This window comes from Balaenoptera musculus, chromosome 19 (assembly GCF_009873245.2).
Source record: "Balaenoptera musculus isolate JJ_BM4_2016_0621 chromosome 19, mBalMus1.pri.v3, whole genome shotgun sequence".
Taxonomy (NCBI): Eukaryota; Metazoa; Chordata; class Mammalia; order Artiodactyla; family Balaenopteridae; genus Balaenoptera; species Balaenoptera musculus.
The window spans coordinates 14,337,683-14,360,823 of record NC_045803.1 but is presented as its reverse complement, the minus strand read 5'-3'; the positions used below and the strand labels follow the sequence as shown (position 1 = coordinate 14,360,823).

The 23,141-nt window shown below is 59.3% G+C and overlaps 2 protein-coding genes across 7 annotated transcripts in view; one reads left to right on the top strand and one right to left on the bottom strand.

The window, feature by feature from the left end:
* The window catches only part of ACTN4 (actinin alpha 4), a 73,288-nt gene extending 64,221 nt beyond the window's left edge, over positions 1–9,067 (top strand). For 2 of the 6 annotated variants that reach the window (XM_036833606.1, XM_036833605.1), the window contains exons 13-21: positions 2,459–2,567; positions 2,733–2,873; positions 2,964–3,146; positions 3,242–3,376; positions 4,442–4,621; positions 5,348–5,494; positions 6,729–6,794; positions 7,404–7,562; positions 7,695–9,067. In XM_036833606.1, coding sequence (XP_036689501.1) covers positions 2,459–2,567; positions 2,733–2,873; positions 2,964–3,146; positions 3,242–3,376; positions 4,442–4,621; positions 5,348–5,494; positions 6,729–6,794; positions 7,404–7,562; positions 7,695–7,853 — 1,279 coding nt within the window. In that variant the 3' untranslated portion in view covers positions 7,854–9,067. Of the gene's footprint in view, positions 1–2,458; positions 2,568–2,732; positions 2,874–2,963; positions 3,147–3,241; positions 3,377–4,441; positions 4,622–5,347; positions 5,495–6,340; positions 6,422–6,728; positions 6,795–6,904; positions 7,187–7,403; positions 7,563–7,694 lie in introns of those variants that run through there. The other 4 variants (XM_036833608.1, XM_036833604.1, XM_036833603.1 and 1 more) reach the window with 4 other exon arrangements.
* CAPN12 (calpain 12) lies at positions 9–20,607 on the bottom strand. Its single transcript, XM_036833610.1, is given in 24 exon segments — positions 9–1,884; positions 9,602–9,660; positions 9,753–9,869; positions 12,521–12,599; positions 13,254–13,316; positions 13,406–13,499; positions 13,855–13,907; positions 14,456–14,515; positions 14,612–14,654; positions 14,831–15,012; positions 15,014–15,043; positions 15,240–15,251; positions 15,716–15,826; positions 15,828–15,949; positions 16,031–16,194; positions 16,818–16,892; positions 16,963–17,048; positions 17,121–17,195; positions 18,368–18,536; positions 19,416–19,549; positions 19,734–19,852; positions 20,036–20,105; positions 20,373–20,586; positions 20,588–20,607. Coding segments are annotated over 24 exon segments (2,181 nt in total). The 3' UTR covers positions 9–1,854.
* Between the last annotated feature and the right edge of the window lie 2,534 nt (positions 20,608–23,141).

The window sequence follows — 23,141 nt, the reverse complement described above, 5'->3', positions numbered from 1 at the left end:
ACGTGTGGGCTCGTGGTCCCCCGTCACCTGCTTCCCCTCCAGCACCCAGTCCAGAGCAGCGGTGGGGCAGTGGTGGAATGGGGTCCCCCAGCCCTTTCCACCCTCTCACCCTCCTTTCAGATGCCAGGGAAGAGCCTTACAGGATGATGCCTTTTGCCCACCTTGTCTTTACCCTAGATGAGAAACAGTGGGATCTAGATTCTCCAGCAGAAGGGAGGTCTCTGACCCCTTGTCCTGATTCCTCAGGCTGTTGGGGTCCCTGGGGCTCCCCCTCCTCTGCCTGCCACACCAAGGAGACCCCCTGGCCCCCTGATGTGGTGGGCGGCCTAGCCCCCACCGCTCCCACCCGCTGCTCCCTGAGGGAATCTGGCTGCACAGAGAGCCCATTGTTCTGCCCGGCCCCTTCCCTCTCCTGCTCAGAATACACTTATTGTAAGAGCTTCCAGGCAGTCGGTTCTCTGCCCTCCCTTCCCCACCCCAGTCAGATAAACTTGTGCACACAATTAGTACACTGAGCCTCCAGAGCCAGTGAAAGGGGGCCTTATTCCACCAGCACAGCGGCCAGCAGCAAGCAGGGCCCAGGGAGTGGGAGGCCCAGGCCATTACTTCATGGAAAATCCACAGGCCCTGGAGGGCGGCAGGGCTCCCAAAATAGCCGTCTGCTCAAAAATAGGATCCTTGGCTGGATCTGCCCTTTCCACAGACACCCCCTACCCTGTCACAGTCACCCGCAAAGTTCTTGTTCCTGCAAGGCTGGGGCCTAGCAGTGATGCCTGGTGGAGCCCCACGCCGGGCAGGGCTGGCTTCCTCCCTGACTCACGCCCTCCACGCTGCCCACCTGCTCTGGGGGCTCCCCATTTGCTCACCCAGAGGCAGAAGTACCACTGGGCCTTCACAGTACCAGGGACACGGCGTCCCCATTGAGCACTTTTGGGGGCACCCCTTGGGGTCCTGCAGCTCCCCTAGGATCGAGCCCCTGTACCTGGCCTGCCCAGGCCGAGGAGAGTGAGGTCACAGACGCAGACGTCCACCACCCTCAGGGGTTGTGGGGTGGGACATGGGCAGGTCCCCACCCCCACCCCCCATTGACAGGCGAGCTCCTGGAAGCCGGTGGGAAACAGACTTGGAGGAAATCCTAGGCCAGCCCACTTCTCAGGCACTGGGAACAGCCATGTGAAACCCATTACCCTGAGCCGGGAAACAGGCGGTCCCTGAGGCAGCTTTCTGTACAGTAGCCCTGGAGGAGAAAGGGAGGGCTGTTTGGGGTGCTGTCCATTCCCCCGAAGATGAGTCTGAGTCATTTAATCCCCCAGCGATCCTGTGTTACAGAATGGGAACTGAGGCACAGAGAGGCCAAGGGGCCTGCCCAAGGTCACACAGCTAGGGAGTGAGATAGGACTGGAGCCTGGGCCGCCTGGTCCCTGTGTGAAGCACAGCCTGGCTCCTCCTCCAGCCCTTGCCTGCTCCCCTCCCCCGGCCCCTGTATCCTGCCTGCCCGTCTGGCTCACCAGGCAGGCGACACAATCCCTGTGTCCTGGTTCCCATGTCGTGTTCCTCCCCATAGTTGTTCCCCCAGCCCTGTGCACTGACTCCCTAGGAGCCTGCTGCTAAGCGTATCCAAGTGTGGACCCCAGGAGGCAGGAATGCTGGGGCTGAAGAGAGGGAATAAGGGGCAGGGGGCCGGGAACTACGGTATCAGCTTAGTGTTTCCAACCTCAGTCATTGCAATAATCATACCCATTCCCTAATCAGCTCACTTTTTTTTTCTTGAATATATTGTTAGTTGCGTACAATGAGATTGCAGGCTAGTTGTACATTTTTTTCTTAATACCCATTAAAGTAAATACACAACCTTTAATGGGTAACTGTTGCTACTTTTACGTACTGGGTGCAAAGGACTGCTCTGGGCAGTTCACATGAGTTCAGTAACTTGGTCTCCATGATAACCCCACCCCCATTTCAGAGGTGAGAAAACCGAGGGATCCAGAGGGAGTTCATTCGCCCAGGGTCACACAAGTTCAAAATCGGAGAGCTGGAATTCACACCTAAGGAACTTGGCTCCAGAGCCTTATGCTGTAACCAGTGCGCTCTGCTAGACTTTCTTTAAATGGAAAAAGCAATCCCGGGGACTTCCCTGGTGGTCCAGTGGTTAGGACTCTGTGCTCCCACTGCTGGGGGGTCTGTGTTCGACCCCTGGTTGGGCAACTGAGATTTCGCCAGCCTACAGGCATGGTCGAGGGCCACACTCTGGGAGCCCTTCGTCAGCTTACAGTGACAGCAAGCTCTGTTATCCTCTCCCCCCAATTCCTCCTGCCCCGGGCCAGAGGGGTGATTGATGACTGATGTGCTTAAGTATTGATATCCCCTGGTACCAGGGCCTGGGACACCTGGGGGCGGGTGGGTCCAGCACACCCTGACTGCCCCTGCTGGGTCTCATCACCCTCTGCCCGGCCCACAGCGAGCTGGATTACTACGACTCCCACAACGTCAACACCCGCTGCCAGAAGATCTGCGACCAGTGGGACGCCCTTGGCTCTCTGACCCACAGTCGCAGGGAAGCCCTGGAGGTGAGGAGGGGGCGATGCCACCCGCCGAGGTCTATGCCTCGTTGCCCTCAGAGCAGGGGTCTTCCCCTGACCCCCTGGTGCCCCCGGGCCCCTCCCCACCGTACACGCCTCCTGCTAGCTGACTGACCTCCCTCCTCTGTCCCTGTCCCTCCCAACACGCACCAGAAAACGGAGAAGCAGCTGGAGACCATCGACCAGCTGCACCTGGAGTACGCCAAGCGGGCAGCCCCCTTCAACAACTGGATGGAGAGCGCCATGGAGGACCTCCAGGACATGTTCATTGTCCACACCATCGAGGAGATCGAGGTCCGCCCCTTCCCCTCCCGCCCCGCTCGTGGCTCGTGGGGCCTCCACGGGGCTGGGCTGCGCCCTCACCCCTTCTCTTCCCGCCCCCAGGGCCTGATCTCAGCCCACGACCAGTTCAAGTCAACACTGCCGGACGCTGACAGGGAACGGGAGGCCATCCTGGCCATCCACAAGGAGGCCCAGAGGATCGCCGAGAGCAACCACATCAAGCTGTCAGGCAGCAACCCCTACACCACCGTCACCCCCCAGATCATCAACTCCAAGTGGGAGAAGGTAGGCGGCACCCACCCGCCGGCAGGGCCGGGGCAGGACCAGCCAGGCGAGGGGGCCGCCGCCCTGACTGCTCCTGCCTGCGTCCCCTTCCCCAGGTGCAGCAGCTGGTGCCCAAGCGGGACCACGCCCTCCTGGAGGAGCAGAGCAAACAGCAGTCCAACGAGCACCTCCGCCGCCAGTTCGCCAGCCAGGCCAACATCGTGGGGCCCTGGATCCAGACTAAGATGGAGGTGAGGGCGAGTCGCCCCAGCCCTGCTGGGCGCAGGAGACTCTCCGGGCAGAGTTGAGGAAGAGCCCCCACTGAACGGGAGGCTGCTCACCCCTGGTGGGAGGGCCCAGTGCTCCGCGGGGCCGGTGCACTTGGGGGCCTGGTGGATCGGGGACCCAGCTCTCGTGGCCTCGTGGGATTAGGAGCGCCGATAACATATTCATGGAAATGGCAGCACCATCCAGAGGGAAGCTGTGCTAAGGGGTCAGGTAGAGATGGGTTCGAGTCTCGACTCTCCCCTTGACTTAATGATCGGGGAGTCACGCACAATTTAACCTCTGTGGCTCAGTTTTCTCATCCCTAAAAGGATGAGGAAGACCATTATTGCATTCCCTCAACAGACACTTTTGGGCACCGCCCTATGCCAGCCCCATCACAAGCACTGTGGTGTAGCTGTGATCAAGGTGGTCCGAGCTCAGACCCTCACCGCACCCTCACTCTGCCCTCGTGACCCAGCCACGGGAAGGCTTGTAACCATGCCAACTGCGACTCGGGCCACCACTTACCGAGTGCTCACTGTGTACTAGGCACCCCACTGACCAAAGTGGCCTCACTGAAACTCACGGCAGCCCGAGAGAGGACCGGGCAGGTTGGCCGCGGGGCTCAGTGCCCCCTGCACGGCTTGGTTGCCGTGGGAGGCGAGGCGTGGGGTGCTCGTGCCCAGGAGCACGGGTTCTGAAGTCGCCAGGCCTGGGTTCCGATCCTGGCTCTGCCTCTTAATGTGATACGTTACCCCCTTTGGGCCTCAGTTTCCACCTCTGCGGAATAGGCCTGTCCCAGTCTTGGGCCTCACAGGGAGTCAAGGGGGGGAAGCAGTGAGGTTAGCCCTGTGGAGCGTTGGTGCAGAAACTGCATCGTGGCTGCTGTTACCCTGGAGGGTGGGCCGGAGGGGACCCCTGGGCAGAGGCCCCGGGCGGGAGGCGCCCTGGCATTGGGGCGGCCGGCGACAGACCTCCTCCCGGTGGGTGGCTGGTCGTGGCCGAGGGCCCGCCAGTCCCACGCCCCAGTAGCACCGCCCTCTGTGCAGGAGATCGGGCGCATCTCCATCGAGATGAACGGGACTCTGGAGGACCAGCTGAGCCACCTGAAGCAGTACGAGCGCAGCATCGTGGACTACAAGCCGAGCCTGGACCTGCTGGAGCAGCAGCACCAGCTCATCCAGGAGGCGCTCATCTTCGACAACAAGCACACCAACTACACCATGGAGGCGAGCCCGCGCCCCGCCCCGCCCCGCCCCGCCCCCGCCCCGCCTGCCCTGGGCTTGGGGGGGTGCCCTGTGGCAGCCCACGCAGGGCCCGGCTGCCTTATCCCAACCCCCTGGAGAGCTGGGAGGGCAGGCAGCACCCGCCCCCCAGTGTGGCCTCAGCCCTTTCATCCTCACTTGAGGACGCAGATCCAGCCAGCATGTGCGGGAATCCCATGCCCTGGCTCGCTGCCGCCAGGTTACAGCATCAGGGCTGGTTGCCATCCTATCGGTAGCTTGAAATGGTCCGCGGTGACAGCGCTTATTAGACCATGCAAATCGGAAGATACCACCAAATAAAAGGGGGGAAGGGCTGTTTCCCCAGAAAGCTGGTTAAACATTGCCCAGCATGTCTCTGCAAAGTTTCCCTGTGGATCCTGGCACAGGTATCAGGACCCAGCTGTCTGCTGCATCCGTCACTGGGACATACACCGGTGTGACGTGAACCCCGCTGGTTGGCAGAGGCAATAGGCGGGCACCGTGCCTGTGTCCCTGTGCACATGAGCCCCACGGGAGAGTGTGGGGCTGGGTTGGCATTTGGGGGGAAGTTAGGGCGAGCCTGACTCCAGGCCACACACACCCCCGCACAAGGAGAAGCCAGTTCCGAGCCCCCCTCAGCTACAGCTGCGGTGGTCCCAGCATCCCCACCTGCCGGCCCAGCCCACACTCACGCCCTCATTCCTCCCGCAGCACATCCGCGTGGGCTGGGAGCAGCTGCTCACCACCATCGCCCGCACCATCAACGAGGTCGAGAACCAGATCCTCACCCGCGATGCCAAGGGCATCAGCCAAGAGCAGATGCAGGAGTTCCGGGCGTCCTTCAATCACTTCGACAAGGTGAGCCGCTCCCTCTGCCCCTTGGTGTCTTCCCTCCCCACTGTCACCTCCCACCTTGCCCCCTCCGTCTTTGCATCTGTCCGTTTGTTCACATCACAGTTGCTGAGAATCAGAGGCCACTCACAGGGGGCGGCAGGGCCCCAGCCACTGAAGGGGGTGCAGAGGTGCATCACCTCGACCCACAGCGTGGGCAGCTTCCCTCAGGAAGAGAAAGGGGAGTCCCAAGCCCTGCCCCCGGGGCTATGCATCCTCGCCCACCTGCCGATGCAACCCTGAACAGACAGGTCCCAGCACACCAGGGATTTGAGACCTGACTCAGGAATCTGATCCACACATACACACAGTGTCCTTAAAAGTCAGATTTGGTCTGGCAGCCCCTTTAGAGGGGCCCTGAGCACCAGTTTGCCCCGGGCCCTGCCGGGCCTGATGTGTCATCTGCCTGCTTTCTGTGGGTAGCATGTGCTCTGGGCGTTAGGCAGGGGCCCAGCAGGAGGGGGTGCAATTCCCTTTCTCCCACCCCAAATTCTGGAGGTGAGGAGAGCTCCCCTCTTCCCTCCCAGGAGTCCTGGGACTCAAGCCTCAATCCTGCACCTCTCAGCTCCCACCCCTGCTCTGGCCCAGAGGAGCTGGGAGGAGGCCTCTGACTGCCCTCCAGGCCACCCACGCCCCTCCACCTGCCCCGCCCTGGCCATCACCTTGTCCACGTCACCTCTAACTCTGTGTTTCCCTCCCCCGTGTGTCCCCTTCCCCCGCCGTCTGCATGTGACCCGGGCCCCTCTCCCCGCCTCCGTGCCGGCCTGGTCTCCACACCGCCCCTTGTGCACACCTGCCTTCGGACGCCGGCAGGACCACGGCGGGGCGCTGGGGCCAGAGGAGTTCAAGGCCTGCCTCATCAGCCTGGGCTACGACGTGGAGAATGACCGGCAGGTACGCGCCCCCTGGGCCCAGCGGACTGTGGCATTAACTGCTCTTCTCTTTCTCTCTCTCCTTCTCTCTGTCTCCCCTCCCTCTGGCCATCCCACCCCTTGCCATCATGTGTGCCATTTCACGGGCTCTCTTGCCTCCTCCCTGCCCTGTGTCTCTCCGGACACCTTCCCCCTTACCTGGTCTCTCGGGGCCGCCTCTGTCTCCCCTGCTCCCTGCCACTGTCCTGTTTCCCCGCTGTGCACACGGGGCGGCCCCTCTTGCCTGCTCTGGGCCCGGTCTCCTCTGCTGTCCCTGCGTCCTCGAGCAGAAGCAGACAGGCAGCATGGACTCCGATGACTTCAGGGCTCTGCTTATCTCCACGGGATACAGCCTGGTACGCCGCCTCTGCCTGCCCTTGCTGCTGCGCCTCTCCTCCCCTCCTCCGCCCCTCCCCCCTCCTCCTCCGCCCCTCCCCCTCCCCCTCACCCTCCTCGCCGCCTCCAGAATGTCCGCGTCCTCGGGGACACTCCTCCACCAGAGCAGCGCGGCCTGGCCTCCCTCCTCCTCCTCTGCTGCATCTGCTGGTTGGGGTCCCTCCGATGACTCCCTGAGCCTCCCACCTCCTTTCCTGGAAGTCTCCGGAGAGAGGAGGTCAGGCCTCCAGCTCTCTCCCCTTCTCTTTCTCTTTCTCTCTTTCTTTCTTCCTCGCCCTCCGGAGCTAACTTCCGAGCCAGGGCTGAGGAGCAGTAGACCTGTTAGATCCACTCCCCAACTCCCCACTTCCCAAAAACGCGGGAGGGGAGGCGCAGCGGGTGCGCGGCCCAGGTCCGGGGCAGATGGGGCAGCCGGCCGGGGAGCCAAGACCCTTGGAGGCAGGCTGATGACGCCTGTCGTGTGCGCTGGGGTCGGGCACTGCTCTCCTGACCCGGTTCTAGCCACCGGGCCGGCCCGGCCGCCCTGCCCCGCTGAAAGGCCGCCTGTCCCCCGCCCACCCCCCTCACAGGGCGATGCCGAGTTCAACCGCATCATGAGCGTGGTTGACCCCAACCACAGCGGCCTTGTGACCTTCCAAGCCTTCATCGACTTCATGTCGAGGGAGACCACCGACACGGACACGGCCGACCAGGTCATCGCCTCCTTCAAGGTCCTGGCCGGGGACAAGGTGAGCAAGACACCTGGGAGGCACCCAGCGGCCGGCGCGGAGGGGCCCTCGCGGCCAGGTCTGGGCGTGAGGGGCCAGGTGGGCCAGCGCCCGTGTCGGGGGTGACCCAGATTCCCGCCCTGCCGCCCCCAGAACTTCATCACAGCCGAGGAGCTGCGGAGAGAGCTGCCCCCCGACCAGGCCGAGTACTGCATCGCCCGCATGGCCCCGTACCAGGGCCCTGATGCCGTGCCCGGGGCCCTCGACTACAAGTCCTTCTCCACAGCCCTGTACGGCGAGAGCGACCTGTGAGGCCCCCACCGGAGAAACCCTGACCAAACACCCCTCCTCACAGCCTCCAGGAGGGGCTGGGGGAGCTCTTCTGCCCCCCTCCCCGCTGCAAGAGCACCCCCTGGCCCCACTCCTCTGACTCTGTATCTATGCAAAGCACTCTCTGTCAGTCCTTCCTGGGCGGGAGCGGGGTGGGCAGGGAGGGGCTGGGGCAGGCTCTCTCCTCTCTCGTTGTCGGTGCGCCAGGAGGGTCTCCCCTCCCCCTGGACGGGGGTGAGGGAGGCTTCCGGGGTCAGCGCTTCTGGTCTGGTAAATATATATGATGTGTTGTTTTGTTTTGTTTTTTTAACTCTGTGGAGGGGACAGTGGATCCTCACAGCAAAACAGGCCCCCTCCAAGCCCTAGAAAGGCCCACCCCTCACCACCCCCCCCCTCCCCGGTCCATTTCTTCTCCCCTGAGGTCCCTTCAAGGCCTCCCACATCCAGGCCAAAGCCCGACGTGCCTTGTCCAGGAACCGCCCGGGCCTGCAATGGGCCCCACAGAGGGTGCCACAGCCGCCCGGCAGGAAAGAGGACCAGCCTGCTCCCTGCTCCCCCGTCCCCTCCCCTCACTTGGCATCGCCAGGATATGAGGGGGTTCAGCTCAGTCCCCCCTCTTCTGCACCAGGAGTGGGGTTGGGCAGACCAGCCTCCCACCCTCACCCCCAGCCAGCCCCCACCTTGCTTTGTCTGGACCTGCATATCTCTCAGATTTTCTAAGGACCCCCCTCCACCTGCAAAAAAAAAAAAAGAAAAAAAAAACACACACACACACACAAAACACAAAAAAAAACACACAAAAATCCACAAAAAAAAAAAAAACTATGAAAAAAAACCTTTCAGAGAATTACTATTTACTTTATTAACTTACGGATTTATTATATAAATATATATTCACCTAGCAGCATATCTTCGCCGCCTCTTGCTCTCATAATGAAGACATAGCTGATTTGCTCCCCTCCCCGAGCCCCTTACTGATTTCTCTGATGTCTGCCGTCGGCGTGGGTCTCTGGGGACCCCCCCGAGGTGGAGGGTGGGCTGCTGGCCTAGCTGCCTGTTAGTGGATGGTTTCGCTCCACCACCTCCCCCCCCCCTTTTTTTTGAGTTTATTCCGATTGATTATTTTTTTCTCGGTTTCTGGATAAACCACCCTTCTGGGGACAGGATAATAAAACATGTAATATTTTTAAGAAGGATTCCTACAGTGTCCTCTGTTTTTCTATCTCTTCTCCACCTCTTAGGAGAGCGATGATAGAGCACCTCTTCCCAGAGCGAGGTGGGGCGTGGGAGTGCCCCAATCCCTGTTCCCATGAGTGTGTGCAAGTAGGAGTGCTGTTGGGGACCCACTCCAGGCCAGGCACTGTTCTAAGCATGTAACGTGGGCTAACTCGTGCAGCCTGCACGAGAAAGGTGCTGTTACCATGCCCGTTTACCAGAGAGGTGCAGTGACTTGCCCGGTGTCACCCAGCTGGTGAGTGGTGGAGCCAGAAGTCAGCTCCAGGCAGGCTGGCTCCCAAGGCCACGCTCTGAATCACGGCTTAACGTCAGGGCATCAGCCCCCTCCCTGTGGAGGAAACCCTGGTCCGGGCTGGGAGAAGGGAAAGGCAGGGCTCCCCCGCTGGGGTCCTAGAAGGTGGCCGCCTCCATCCAGTGGGCGAGAGGAAACAGCAGGCATGAGGCCGGGGACTCCTGACACTCCCGTGCCACCCCTCCCTGCAGCCCAGGCTCACCTGTCTGTGGGTCAGGCAGACGACCCCCTCGCCCCCATCCAGGTGCTGGCTGCAGTGGCCTGTCAGGGGCAGGGTGAGCGCCCACCTCCCTGGTCCCCCTACCGTGGAGACATGCTCCCTCTGTCCCACCAGTGCCAGGGATGGCACTCACGGAAGATGGAGATGAGCTGGGCCATGCAGGACGCGAAGTGCCCGAGGTCCACGCGCAGACGGCTGTCCTGGTAGCGGCTAGTGAGGGCCTGGGTCAGCTGGTTGTTCAGGTGGAAGCCTGGGGGAGGCCACCTCTGAGCCTGGGCTGCCCCGGGAGCCCCAACTCAGGGTCATACCCCCCCCTCCGACTCCCCAGGGAAGGCAGACACCAGGGGGGCCTGGTCCCACCTCTCTAGTCCCAGCTCTGCCTCATCCCAGCCGTGAGGCCCCGGGCAACTCCCTTCACTTCTCTGGGCTTCAGTTTCCTTATCTGTCAAGTGGGGACTATGAGAGCCCTGACCCTATAAGGTCGTGTGAAGATATTATATGTAGAGAGCTTAGGACAGTGTCTGGCACATCATAACTATTGTATTATTATTCCTTTAAACTCTGCCGGATTTCTGCTAATAGACACTAGAGAATATTTCTGTGCAGCAAAGCATTTTTGTCAGCCCCGTATGGAGTCAATTTCTTGATGCTCCATATCAGGGGCGATTTCTGGAGTTCAGAAATCACCTCCGATGAGGAATCGTTCAACAGAAGCTTTTAAAAGCCAGTCCTTGTAAAACCCCTTACCTAGGTTACTGGGCCCTAGTGACCATGACCTCCTGGTTACCCCTCCCCAGGGCCCCCGTTGTCCCCAGCCACCTGGTGGCCTGCACAGTCTGCACCTCATCTCCAGCTCCCCTCCTCCCTCTTCTCTACTTGACCTTGGGCTTTGCCTTGCCTTCTTTGCACTTGATGTTCCCTCTGCCCAGAACACCATGTCCTCTCTCAGCCCGGAGTGTTCCTACTCTGATACACGCCTCCTTCAGGAAGTCCTCTCAGATACTCAGCCCCCAGCAAGCAGCGTCAAGCTCCTCCTCTGGGGTCCCACAGCTCACATCCCTGCCCTGACCCCTCTAGGCCTCCACATGCCTGCCCTGAGCCCTCTGGGCTGTCACTGTCTTTGGTGGCTCTGGCTGCGCCTGCACTGGGCAGGGAAGTGAGTGGTGGGTGAGGTCCGGGAAGGGCTTCTGGTCACCACTGAATCCCCAGCATCAGCCAGCACAGGGCCTGGAGCAGAGCGGGGCTCAGGGGGGTTTTGTGGAGCAGAGGATAGGGTTGGATCGGAGCAGGTTCTTTCTCCTGTCCGTCCCCCCAGCCCGGGACTGCCCGGGTCTCCAGACCTTGCTTCCAGCTGGCCCGCTCCCTGGTATTCCATCCACCATACACACCACCTTTCCCTTGCCTGTCAGCTCCAGGCTCACACACAAGTCCCTGACCCTGGATTTGCCTCTCCCTCCTCCCTCTCATACATATTTAAAAAATTTTAAAGAGCTGGCCTCCCAAGGCCTCGTGGGGCTCTCCTGTCTTCCTCCACCCATCTCCTCTCTGACCACCTCCCCCTCCCCACTTGGCTCCAGCCACACTGGCCCCCTGTCCTCATCTCCATCACTGGGCCCCTCGTTCACTCCGCTGCCTCCACACCAGCCTCCTCAGGGCCTTTACACTGACTTTCCCCATCTGGACCGCTCTTCCCCAGAGTCCCCAAGGCTCACTCCCCCCTCCTTCCGGTCTCTGTTCACACATCACCCAAGTGAGGCCTTCCCTGACCGCCATGTCTCAACCCACACCTCACCCGCTGCGGGTCCCAGCACCATGGCCTGTTTCCTTTTGCCACCGTAGGACCTCTCACCATCTGCCCTAGACGTTCTGCTTGTCGTGTGTCTGTACCATCAGCACGTCAGCCCATTAGAGCGCTCCTCTGCCTAGACTAACAAACACCAGGCTTGTACCAGGCACTCGGGCATACCGCGTGAACAGTACAGCCTTCCACCTTCCCCTACCCTCTCTCGCCTCTGCTTCTGCCTACCTGGGACTCTTGTTTCTCAGGCTCACATCTCCCAGTCTTCTCTCTGACTCCATCTCCCCCGTGTCTTGAGTTCCTTTCTTTTCCTGCACCTCCCTGGACCTTAGACTTCCCCCCTCAGGGTCTCCCCCTGCCTCTCAGACTCTGGGTCACATCACCCCCAGCCCCCCATCTCCCCATGTCTCACCCTTCCCTTTGCTGTGGCAGATGAGCCCTGGGGTGGGGTGGGGGGTCTGGGAGTTCTGTGTCTGATCCCAGACCACACCCCGTCTGCGCAAGGTGGGGTGGGGGACAGATCACACGCACTTTTCTAACTGCATAGCCCAGGGAAGAAGTTGCTCTCTGCCTCTGTTCATTGGCTAGGATTTTTGTGCTCCCACACAAATGGAATGGGGTTGTTCTACGTCTCCTGGAAGAACTCAGCCTTTCGGTGGGAGCCTTCCTTTGGGCACTCTGGCACGCAGTCATGGACGCTGCATTCTCCAGCACTAAACCCTGTGGGCTCCATTCCACAGGCTTCTCCTGGCCACCCTGTGTATTAGCCATTTTACAGAGAGGGAAATGGAGGCTCCAGGCGCCCAGGGCCACCCAAGAAGTCCAGGAGTCCAGGACATTCTACCATGAGGTCCTGGGGGCTGGGGCCTCTCAGACACCAGCTCCCGACCCCCGCTTCCCCTCCCAGGAGGGCCGCACTCCCTCCCTCAGTGCCCTCCTCCCCCCACGCAGAGGATTCTCCCCTTTGGGGCTCTCTCAGGGTCACCCAGTTCCTGCCAAGAGTGGGCAACTAAGGTGTGGGCTTTGTGGATGGCAGGGGAGGAGTACAGGGGAGGAGGGGGAGCAGATCCGTCCCCAGGATCCCGCAGGACCTCTGTCCATACCCGCTGCGTTCAGGGCCAGCCTCAGTTCATAGGAGTTCATGGTTCCAGAGGCGTCCTCATCGAACTTGTCAAATGTGGCCTGGGCAGGGAGGTATTGGTCAGTCCCACACCCAGGCCCCTGAGCACCCTGAAGAAGGCTGAAAGGGGGTCTCAGAGCCAGACAGCCTGAGTTCCCACCCACCTCCCTTTCTTCCTGGCTGCCCTGTGCAAGCAGCTTAACCACTTTGGGTGTCTGTTTCCCAATCGGTAAATTGGGAATAACAGTACCAGCAGTAACAGGGTTGTTGTGAGGACAAGGTGAGATTCTACCCACAAAGGGCTTAGTGAGGGCTCAGTGAACAGTGGCTTACCACTTGCAGTGTGGGGAGGCCTGGGACCATCTCCTCCTCACAGGGATCCAGAGCCGGGAGGGGGGTGGGGAATTATCGCCTCCCAGTGGTAGACAAGCAAAGGCCCCTCAGGTCACACAGCCAGAAAGGGCCTGAGCTGGGAGCTGGGATTCCAACCCAGGATCCAAGTCTGCTCTTGATCCTTGAGCTATTCAGTGCCCCTAGAGGGACAACAAAGGGGTGTATGGGGCAGGGATATCCCAGCCAGATGCCTCCAGGTTGGCATGGTGTGGTCAAGTTCCCCTTCTCCCCTGGGGCCCTGCTAGCCCACAGAGCACCCATGCCCATGTAGTAAAGGTGCCTCTCCCTCCAGAAGGAGGTGCCCTGCCCAGCCCCCATCTTACCTGCCACTCCAGGAGGTGGCCCCAGAGCTGCTGGAAGTGGTACAGATCGAGGCTTCGCCCATACTGGGGATGCGGCATCTGGTTAAGGTCAATGTCCCCAGAAGGGAAGCGGAGACCATCCTCCCTACCCAGGCAATGCCCCCGTCATATACCCCAAAACGCTGCAGCAGCTGCTCACAGGTCCTGAGCCCGATTCCTCTGGGAGTCCGTGCATGGGCCCTGGCTACAGGAAAAAAAAAAAAGGCACTTCCTGCATACTGGCCATCATTGTAAGTGCTAGGGATTATTGTTATCCCCAATAATCCTTTCTGAAACTGAGGTGCAGAAAGCCATGTGACTGCTGGAAACTAGTAGAGCTGGGACTTGAACCCAGGCACGGGGGTCTGGGTCTGTGCTCAGGACAGTTACACTTCCGTAGAGGAAGATGGGCTTATAAGTGGCCATGGCCTTGGCCACGGGTCCTATCACAGAAGCCACAGGTCTGGCTACAGGGGAGACGCCAGCAGGCTGAGCCCAGGGTTCCCATGGCCTGACTCCCAGAAGCATCGTGGATTAACACACATGGGGGCTCTGTGGAGTCCACTCTTGGTCCCCAACTCACCAGGCTCCAATGCTTAATAAGGTCTGGAGCTGAGGGGCATTGAGTTCTTCCTCCTGGTAAGGAGAGAGCCGGTTGTGAGGCTGCACTCAGGCAGTCGTTCAACAAACAGCCCGGGGCCGCCCAGACAGCATGCTGGGTGGTGCTGGGAAACAGCAGGGACTGAGAGAGGCCCAGGCCTGCCCTCTCAGAGCTCCTGGTCCCAGAAGGGAGTGAGACCTGTCCCCAGAGTGGTCAGGGCTGCAATGGGGAAGCACTGGGCTTCGGGAGCCCACAGAGGGCAAGCAGCTGACCAGCCTGGGGGAGGGTCAGGGCACGTTGGAAAGACAAGGCCTTAGCCTGGCAGGGGTTGTGAAGGGAGAGAAAGCAGTCCAGGGGGAGGGTATAGACTGAGCAAAGGCCCTGAGGCAGGGAAGAGCTGTGAGCATTTTGAGAAAAGAAGCTCATGAGATTTAAGCACAGACAGACTGAGAAACCAAAGCAAAATGAGATGTCTAGGATGAGGGAGAGAGGGAGGGAGGGGTACATGGCGTGGGGAGGGGAGGGGAGAGGAGGGGAGAGGAGTGGAGGGGAGGGACCCCCTTAGCCTGCCCCATCTCCTTACCTCTCCTGTCAGCTCGTGAAACAGCTGCTCCATCTCTAGCTCCAGGGGAATGTAGGGGACCTGTGGGGTAGGGGGTGTTTCGTTCTGGCCAAGAGGACCCCCGCCCCCCAGCACACACACACACCCTCGCACCCCCTTCCCAGAGCAGCGCCTCACCATGAGGGCACGCAGGTCGGCGCTGATCACATCATCTATCTCCCTGCAAATTACAGACGGGAGATGGGGGAGGGGACTGCTCACCGCGTGGCTGGGGATATGGGCCGCGCGGGGTCTCAGCTGAGGCTCGGGTGGGGTCTAGGCGGGATCCTGGGGGCGCTGAGCTGACCCAGGCGCGGGGCAGGGGATCCCGGGGCGGGGCAGGGGATCCCGGCTCACACTGCGGCGTGGCGGCGCTCGGAGAACACGCGCAGCGTGAAGTCGGCCTCGTCGCTGGCGCGGGCGGCGCTGGCTACCACCAGATAGTGGCCGGGGCGCAGGCGGCAGCAGCGGCTCACGTCGCGGCGGGCACAGAAGGGCGAGCGGTCGGCGCGCGGCAGGCCCCGCAAGAGCGCGCGACCGACTGCGCAGGGAGTCCCACAGGCCCTGCAGCTGGGGGGCAGGGCGGCGTGACCACCGCCGTCCAAGTTCACCCCACCCAGCCTCCGACCCACTGCATCCTCCACACCGCCCTGTCCAAACCCACTGGTCGCCCATCACCCCAAGCGCGTCCCAGGCCGCCAGGTTGTCCCAGCCGCTGGGGCTGGCTCAGAGGTGGATGGAATCTGGGGTCCTATCTGATACCCACCTCCTCTGGGATCTGCAAGAAGGAAGAGCAGGGGGGAGTCAGGGCCAGGCGGAGGCAGCCGCCCCTCAGAGTGCCCCTGCTCCTGGTCTCTCCACACCCCCCCCTCTCTTTTCCTCCCATCCCACCCCTTCTAAAGCCCCTGCCCCTTAGTCCCTGACCCAGCCCCTCCTGGACCCCCTCCCTCCCATCTGTGCCCTCTGCTCCTCGGTCCCCTCCCTGATCCTCAGCCTTTCCTCCAGCCCTTTCTCTGTCTCCTTTCTGACCCCTCACCCCTCTACCCTTCTGACCCCCAGCCTCTCCCTCTGCGCCCTCCCTAGCCCTTCAGTCTCTCCTTGACCCCCACCTCCAATTGCCTCAGCTGTCTCCTGACTCTGACCCACAGCCCCCATCCTCTACCTACTCGGATCCCGTCTTTGGCCTCCTGCACCTCCATGCCTCTGTGTTCCCCCATTGCCTCTTCCAGCCCGGGGTCCCACCTGGAACACGTGGAAGCCCATGGTCAGGTACGTGAGGCCCTGGGCCCTCAGGCGCTGCCGGTTGCGCTGGATGAGTGACAGGAGCACAGTGCATTTGGGGGTGCGTCCCCCCCAGTGCGGGGCCCCGCAACCCTGCTGCCCCCCAGCCCTCCCAGGGCCCCTCCTCCTCCTCCTCCTCCTCATCATCAGGCTCCAGCAGCGTCAGCCGGAACTGGGGGTGAGTCCAGAAGGTTTCTAGTAAAGGACAAAGAAACAGGGTTACCCAGCGTGCCACGGCCCCCCTTGCTTGCCTTCAGGGGCCCCTCCAGGCCTCACCGGCACCAGGCTGGCCCCCGCCAGAGTTGAAGCCGTGTACCCAGCGGCCTTGGAAGGTGTGGATGTGCCTGCCGCCTCCAGCCAGGCTGGGGACCAGCACCTCAGGGCTCAGCGAGCAGACCTGGACGGTGGCGAAGTGGCAGAGGAAGTCCTGCAGCTCCATCCTGGACGGTGGCCGGCAGTCAGACCCTGGCCCGGCCCCCACCCCAAATAGCTCATGACCCCCCAAGTCACAAAGCCCCTAAATTCCTTAAATGTCGCCAAGTACACTTCAGTCCCCCAAATAATACATGTCTCCAGAAATGACCCTCAAATTAGAGCCCTCCAGCTCCCTCAGATTTCTCCAAGTCCTCAGAAATGCCCTACAAATAGCCAAGATCTACAAACTCCCCCCAAATATTGTCAAATTGCCTTCAACCCCCAAATATCAAGACCCTCAGATTCTCTATTACCAGTAAGTATCCTTCAGCCCCTCAATACTGCCAAATCTCAAGAAATGCCCCAATGTCACCAAGCCTCCCTCAATTGCCCTAAATATTACCCATCCCCCTTCAACCCTCCAAAGATTACTATGCTTCCAAGTTCCCTAATGTTACTGCTAATTCTAATTTGACTCCCCGAAGTAGAACCCAACTCCCGAATTACCACAGATATGGACAGTTTCTCCCCATTAGGACCCACCCCCATGAACTTCTCCCATGTCCCTTCAAGCGGGACTTGCCCCCTCCCTGACCCCGCTGGCCTGGCACCCCTCCCCGAAGCAGACCAGGGACCCTGCCCCACTCACCAGAACTCGCCATCCTCCTTTTTCACCAGCAAGGCATCTCGCCACTCAGCGGGGAGCGCGTCCCAGCGTGGGCAGCTGGGGAGACCGAGGTGTAAGGGGTGGGCAGGTGGGACCGAGCCACCCACCCACCCCAGATCCATCCCACCTGTCACTCCAGGCCCCAGGCCACTCCACTCGGCCCCGTGGGCTCCGCAGCCGCAGCAGATGCATGTTGGTGAAGCCCAGTGACACCTAAGGGAGACGTGGTCAGTGGGGGTTTGGTGCTTGGACACCCCCTGCCAGCCCACCCTGGGGGTTCCTCACCTTGTGTGTGCCTGTGACTGAATATGCGTGTCCCTTCACCAGCCCATCTTCTGTACGGTACTTGCCCCGATCACTCTGGGAAGAGGACAGGACAGTGAGCCATAGCGGGGGACAGGGCTCCCCTCTGCATCCCCACCTCCTTTCACCAAAGCAGGAGTCACCCAGAGCACCTAACTGAATGGCACCAGGCTCCGAGAGGGGCTGGGATTTGGCGAGTGAAGGCAAGAGAAGGAGAGAGAGGCAGATGGAGACAAGAGACCAAAACAGATTTAAAGAGGAGAGACATGGGACTTCCCTGGTGGCGCAGTGGTTAAGAATCCGCCTGCCAACGCAGGGGACATGGGTTCGAGCCCTGGTCCGGGAAGATCCCACATGCCACGGAGCAACTAAGCCCGTGTGCCACAACTACTGAGCTTGCGCTCTAGAGCCCGCGAGCCACAACTACTGAAGCCCGTGCACCTAGAGCCCGTGCTCCTCAACAAGAGAAACCACCACAATGAGAAGCCCGCGCACCACAACAAAGAGTAGTCCCCACTCGCCGCAACTAGAGAAAGCCCATGTGCAGCAACGAAGACCCAACGCAGCCAAAAATAAAAAATATAAATAAATAAATAAATTTATTTTTTTAAAAAATTTACTAAAAACATAAATAAATAAAGAGGAGAGACATAGAGACACGGGGACAAAGAGAGATACAGAACAGAGAGGAAAAGAGGTGGAGAAACGCAAAAGACACTCAGTAACTGAGTAGAGGATTAAATAAATGAATGAACGAATGAGTTAGACTGACTCAGTGAATGAATATGTGATTGGGTCACAGATGGACATATGACCCAAGCTGAGCCCATGAAAAATCAGTCCTGAGACTTTTGTTGAAATTCTCAGAAAGAGGCACTTTTTTTTTCACACACACACATCCCCCGGGGGCAGTAGGAGGAACCTGCAGCTGTGGGGCCCAATTTTGTGCCCATGAGAGGAAAGCCTGCCTGTGAGTGAATCTAACCCAGAAGCAAGAATAGAAAAACACATTCACAACATCCACTAAGCACCTGGATCCAGCTGTGCCTGAAGCTTCATTAGTCATGAGAGCAAATAAATGTCCTTTTGACTTGCTGGCATTAGATTTGTGAGAGACAATAAGCCAACAGTGAAAGCAGAGGGGAGAAAGACACAGGACACCACCCCTCTCTAGCTGTGACTGCACTCTGGTCCTGGCGGGGGTCTTCATGGGAGTCTGACTCTCTCACCAGGGCAGTGGCTCCCACGAGGGACTCCTTGGCCAGGGCATGGCACAGGGTAGAGAAGAGGCCTAGAGTGTCCTGCCTCAGGTAGAGCACCTCACCCACACCGCCTGTGAAGTCCACGAAAGCCTCATTCATGTGGCCGTCTCGCATCACCTCATAGGAGCCATGGAGCCTGTGGGAGCAGGTCTGGGGTGGGGTGTCTGAGGCATGGGCGAGTATCTTGGGCAACCATGGGAATGTGGGAGGCCTCTGTCTCAGGCTGTGAGGTCCCAAGGGCTATCCCCCAAATTTGCAGACGCTTAAGGAGGGTGCACTTGGGAAGCCCTGGGAAATTGGGCTGGTGGCTCCTGGGGCCACCAGGACTGCGTGATCTGGGGGTCACAGAAGAGCTCTGTCAGAATTCTGGGCATCCTGGGGGCTGTGTCTGACACTTTGAGTCTGTGGGAGATGTCTGCTTTGGGGGGTGATCCCTATGGGGTTTGTCAGGGATTTCAGAGCTGCAGAATGGGGAAAAGCGAAGATTTAAGGGTTCCAGGGATGACATCCAATATTTTGGAGGTGTCTTGGGTTTCTCAAGGGATCAGGAGAGATTGTCTGAGATTACAGGTCCCCCAAGGGGATTGCTTAGATTTGGTGACTCCGGGGCCTGATAACGAGATTTCAGTCTCCTTCAGAATTAAGAGTGTTCAGTGGGTATCTAGGAATATTTTGTGTGAAATATCAATGGAGGGGGACTTCCCTGGTGGTCCAGTGGTTAAGACTCTGTGCTCCCAATGCAGGGGGCATGGGTTCGATCCCTGGTCAGGGAACTAAGATCCCGCATGCCACAAGGCACGGCCCCAAGAAAAAAAAAAAATCAGGGAGGTGTTTATGATTTGGAGGTCCTCAGGCGATGGTATGACATGAGGGTCCTGTGGGCTGTACCTTGGTTTGAGATCTTTGGCGGGTTGTCTGGAGGATCCCAGAAGTCCGGGGACTCCAGGCGTCCCCTGTGGCTTGGGGCCCGCTGGCTGGGACTTGGGGTTGCCGCTGGTGGCATCGGGGTCCTTACTTGGCGTAGGCCTTTTCCAGGAGTGGGACCCAGAACTCCTTCCGCTGATCCGAACGCACGGACATCAGCTTCCCCTCACGCACAGGCAGCCTGTCGTCCACCATGACGTCTACCCAGCAGCCAAACTGCCAGAGCTGGTGGGAGAAGGGGAGGGGCCTGGGCTTGGCTTCCCACCTCCAACCCTGCTGGGCCCCAACCTCTGACGCCTGACCCTGCTGTACCAGTCCGGGAATTACAGCCCCAAGGGGACAGTGTCAACTATGAAATCCATGTCACCCTGGGGGAAACTGAGGCATGAACAGAGGAACCGAGCTTTACCTGGAAGTGGAAGACGCCTGCATAGCCATCTTGGAAGCTCTGTCCCGGGAGGACCACCTGGGACAGGAGTCGTGGGTACAGAGTGACGGAGGCAGCAGCTGCAAGAAACCAGCAGTCACCTGGCAGGAAAGGCTGCGATTGGGGGAGGGTGGAAAGAGGGAGACCGAGGCACCAGGAGAGGAGAGCCTGAGAGGCAGAGGGAGGGGCAGGGACAGGGCAGGGGGAGGCTGAGGGCGGAGCTGTCAGGGTCCCCACTGCGACCTGCCAGATCTGGGGGCTCAGCATGGGTTCAGTGGTCTCACCCAGACTCCCTTGACACATGTCTGTTCGGCTCATGTCCTCACAGATGAACCGGGGCTCAGCGCAAAACTCCTGGGGGAGATGGGGGAATCTAGACCTCAGACGGGAAGGGGAGGGAAGGAGCAGCTGGGGGGTCAGAAGCCTGGGCCCCGTCCTGCCCTCGCGGCTCTGGAGTAATGAGCACCTCCAACCCCATGAGAGGCTTGTAAAACCTGTGGGCGGCCGTTTGTCTTCCCTGGGCCTCCCTTGACCCAGGACTGCGGAACCTGCTCTGAGCTGGTCCCACAGTGACACCTCCTTCCTCAGACCCAGGAGTCCAGGGCCCCATCCACACATTACATGGGGCCTCTTCCATTCCACCCCTTTGGCCTTCTCCGAGTCGGGCCCCAGCTGGTCATAGCCAAGGGCATCAGGGCCAGCAGGGAAGTAGGGATCTCGGAACAGGATCCCCTCATCCAGGCAGGCTGCTCGGATTGCTTTGTAGTTCTGGCCCCGAAAGGGCTTTGGGCCCTTGGTTCCAGGCCCTGCCTCCTCGTTCACCAGCTGCATGGTCTCTCCTGCTGCCACACGCCATCCGGACACTGTGGGCTCACAGGCCGGCTCCAGGCCCTTTAACCTCCTGAGTCATGGGGGTGGGGCCTCGCCTCCATCTGAGCCCAGATGGGGGTCTTTAGGCAGAGAGGAACCTTCCCTCGTTAATACTAATTGATGGTTTGGGGTGCCAGGGAGCAAGGATGCTTCTTCAGTGTTTTCCTCCTCAGGGCGTGGGGCCTTCAGTTGTGGCCAGGGTAGCAGCTTAATGGGCTTGGCCAGCAGCAGGAGGGAACGTGGGCAGAGCTGAAGGAGGACCGGCTGCTGCTGTGGGAGTGCCTAGAAGGAGGTCAGTGTGGGCGGTGCATCTCTGCCAGCTTGTCCCTGCAGGCCTCCCTCTGTGGGGTTGAGGAGGGCCGGGATGGGGAGGGAGGCATCTTTTTTTTTTTTTTTAGTGCCTTTGATCTGCCTTTTTTACAGCCTGCTTTATCCTGGAGGGAGGCATCTTTACTGCTGTATCTCTCTCTCTCTGTCTCTCCATCTGACAGTTTCTCTCTCTGCCTGCCATTGTTATCTCTCTTCTCTATCTTGACCTCACTGTCTCTATCCATCTCTCTCGTCTCCTTTTGTCTTTCTCCATTTTTTGTTTATCTGTATCTGTGTCTCTCTCTGTATCTCCCGCTGTCTCCATCTCTCTCTCTCTCTTTTTTTTTTTTTTTTGGCTGTGCTGCGCGGCATGTGGGATCTTAGTTCCCGACCAGGGATCGAACCCACACCCTCTGCATTGGAAGCGTGGAGTCTTAACCACTGGACCGCCTGGGAAGTCCCTCCATCTCTCTCTTTATATCTCTTCCTGTGTCTCTTTTTCTCTCTGTATTTGTCTTGTGGATGCCTCACTGTCTGTCCCTCTCCATTTTTCTCCCTGTCCCTGTAACTCCTCAGTCACCCAAAGTGGGACCCCCATCTCTCCCCTCCCTGACAAGGCAGACCTCAGCCTGGTCGCCCCAGGCAGAGCTGACCATGGAGGGGCTGCTCTGCACCTACCTGCCCTGGGCTGGGGCAAGGCCCACCAGTGACCATGACACCCAATCCTGCCCACCTGTGGCTCAGGGTTCGGTAGAATAGTATTTCCCCAAAAGGATGCTGGAGCTGATTCTGGTGGGGGAGCGGCTGGAAGAAGGACCTTGGTTCTTGTCTTCTTTGAAGAAAGAATTCAGCAAAGAGACAAAGATTATGAAAAAGATAAAAGTGTTTATTAGAAGCAAAGTACACGTGGCAGAGCAACAGAGGTTGCACACAATAGGCGCAGCTTAGGTTGCTTTTATAGGGGCACTTTTCCAGGTTTTTCTTCTGACCAATCATTTCCATATTTGGTCCTGGTGTGGGCACCAATCTCTCAGCCAAGATGGATTCCAGCTGGCATCTTCTCCCTCCTTTTGCCCTTCCCCTAGACTGAGGGCCTTTTCTGCACATGTTTTGGGCTGGGAAATCCACAAGAATGCGCCCAATCAGGGCCCAATACCTCCGCTGGTATCCCACCTCGAAGCAGCAGGAGACCAGCTGCAGCTGCTCATCCAGGGGCCTGTCTATCTCCTACCTCAGATCCCTCCTGAGAGACGTGGACCCAAAAAAATCTTATTGGGAGGATGAAGACCAATGGTTCATCTTCTGTAGCTTCTTCAGGCTGACATTGGGTTCATAGACCCTACCTAATTGGGGCCACGGAACTCTTACCTTGCCTTGTTAGGGGCCCCAGGGCAACTTCTGCTGTTATTCCGGCAGGACTGGTTTCAGGGAGTGGATGGAATCCCTGCATCACCATCATCTTGAATTGCTGTAACCCGGAAAAAGCAAACTTAACAAGCAGATTAAAAAGGCAAGAGCTGAAGATCAGCCTGAGAGTAGGCCCTTGCTCTTCCCATTGATCTGCCTTAGCCAGGGTCAAGATAAAGGGCTGCCCTAGGCCCACCCTTAACTCTAATATAGCCCCAAGGGAGCCCAGAAGGTCTCTCCCCAGTAGTAGGGTAGGACACTCAGGAACAACTAGAAAGGCATGTGAGATCAAACACTGTTCAAACTGGCAAGTGAGAGGCCCAGGGAAGTAATGCGTTCAAGGCTTTCTGTCAACACCAGTTACTGTGCAACTTTTAGAGGAAAGAGGCCCAGCATGAGAAATCAAGACAGAATAAGTGGCTCCCGTATCAATTTAAAAAATTGATCTTCTTACCTGCCACATCAAGGACTACCTGGGGCTCCTCGACAGAGATAGACAGCTCATGAGGGGCTATGGGGGAGCCGCCAGAATCCCCGGGACCGCCTCAGTTGTCCAGCATGGTCATCTGGAGCAGGAGCCCCCCTTCCCCTTCAGGACTGAGGGCACTCCCATCTCCAGAGACCGGTCTCTTTGCAGACTGGGCATGGCCTGGGGGCGCTCCTGGCATTTACAGGCCCAGTGGCCAGTTGACTTATATTTGAAGCATTCCCTCTTGTTGGTTTTACCTCGAGACTGATGGTTGAAACTCCTTGTCCCCTTTGGGTTGCCCTGAGGTTGCCAGGCATGGCTGACAGCAACTGTTA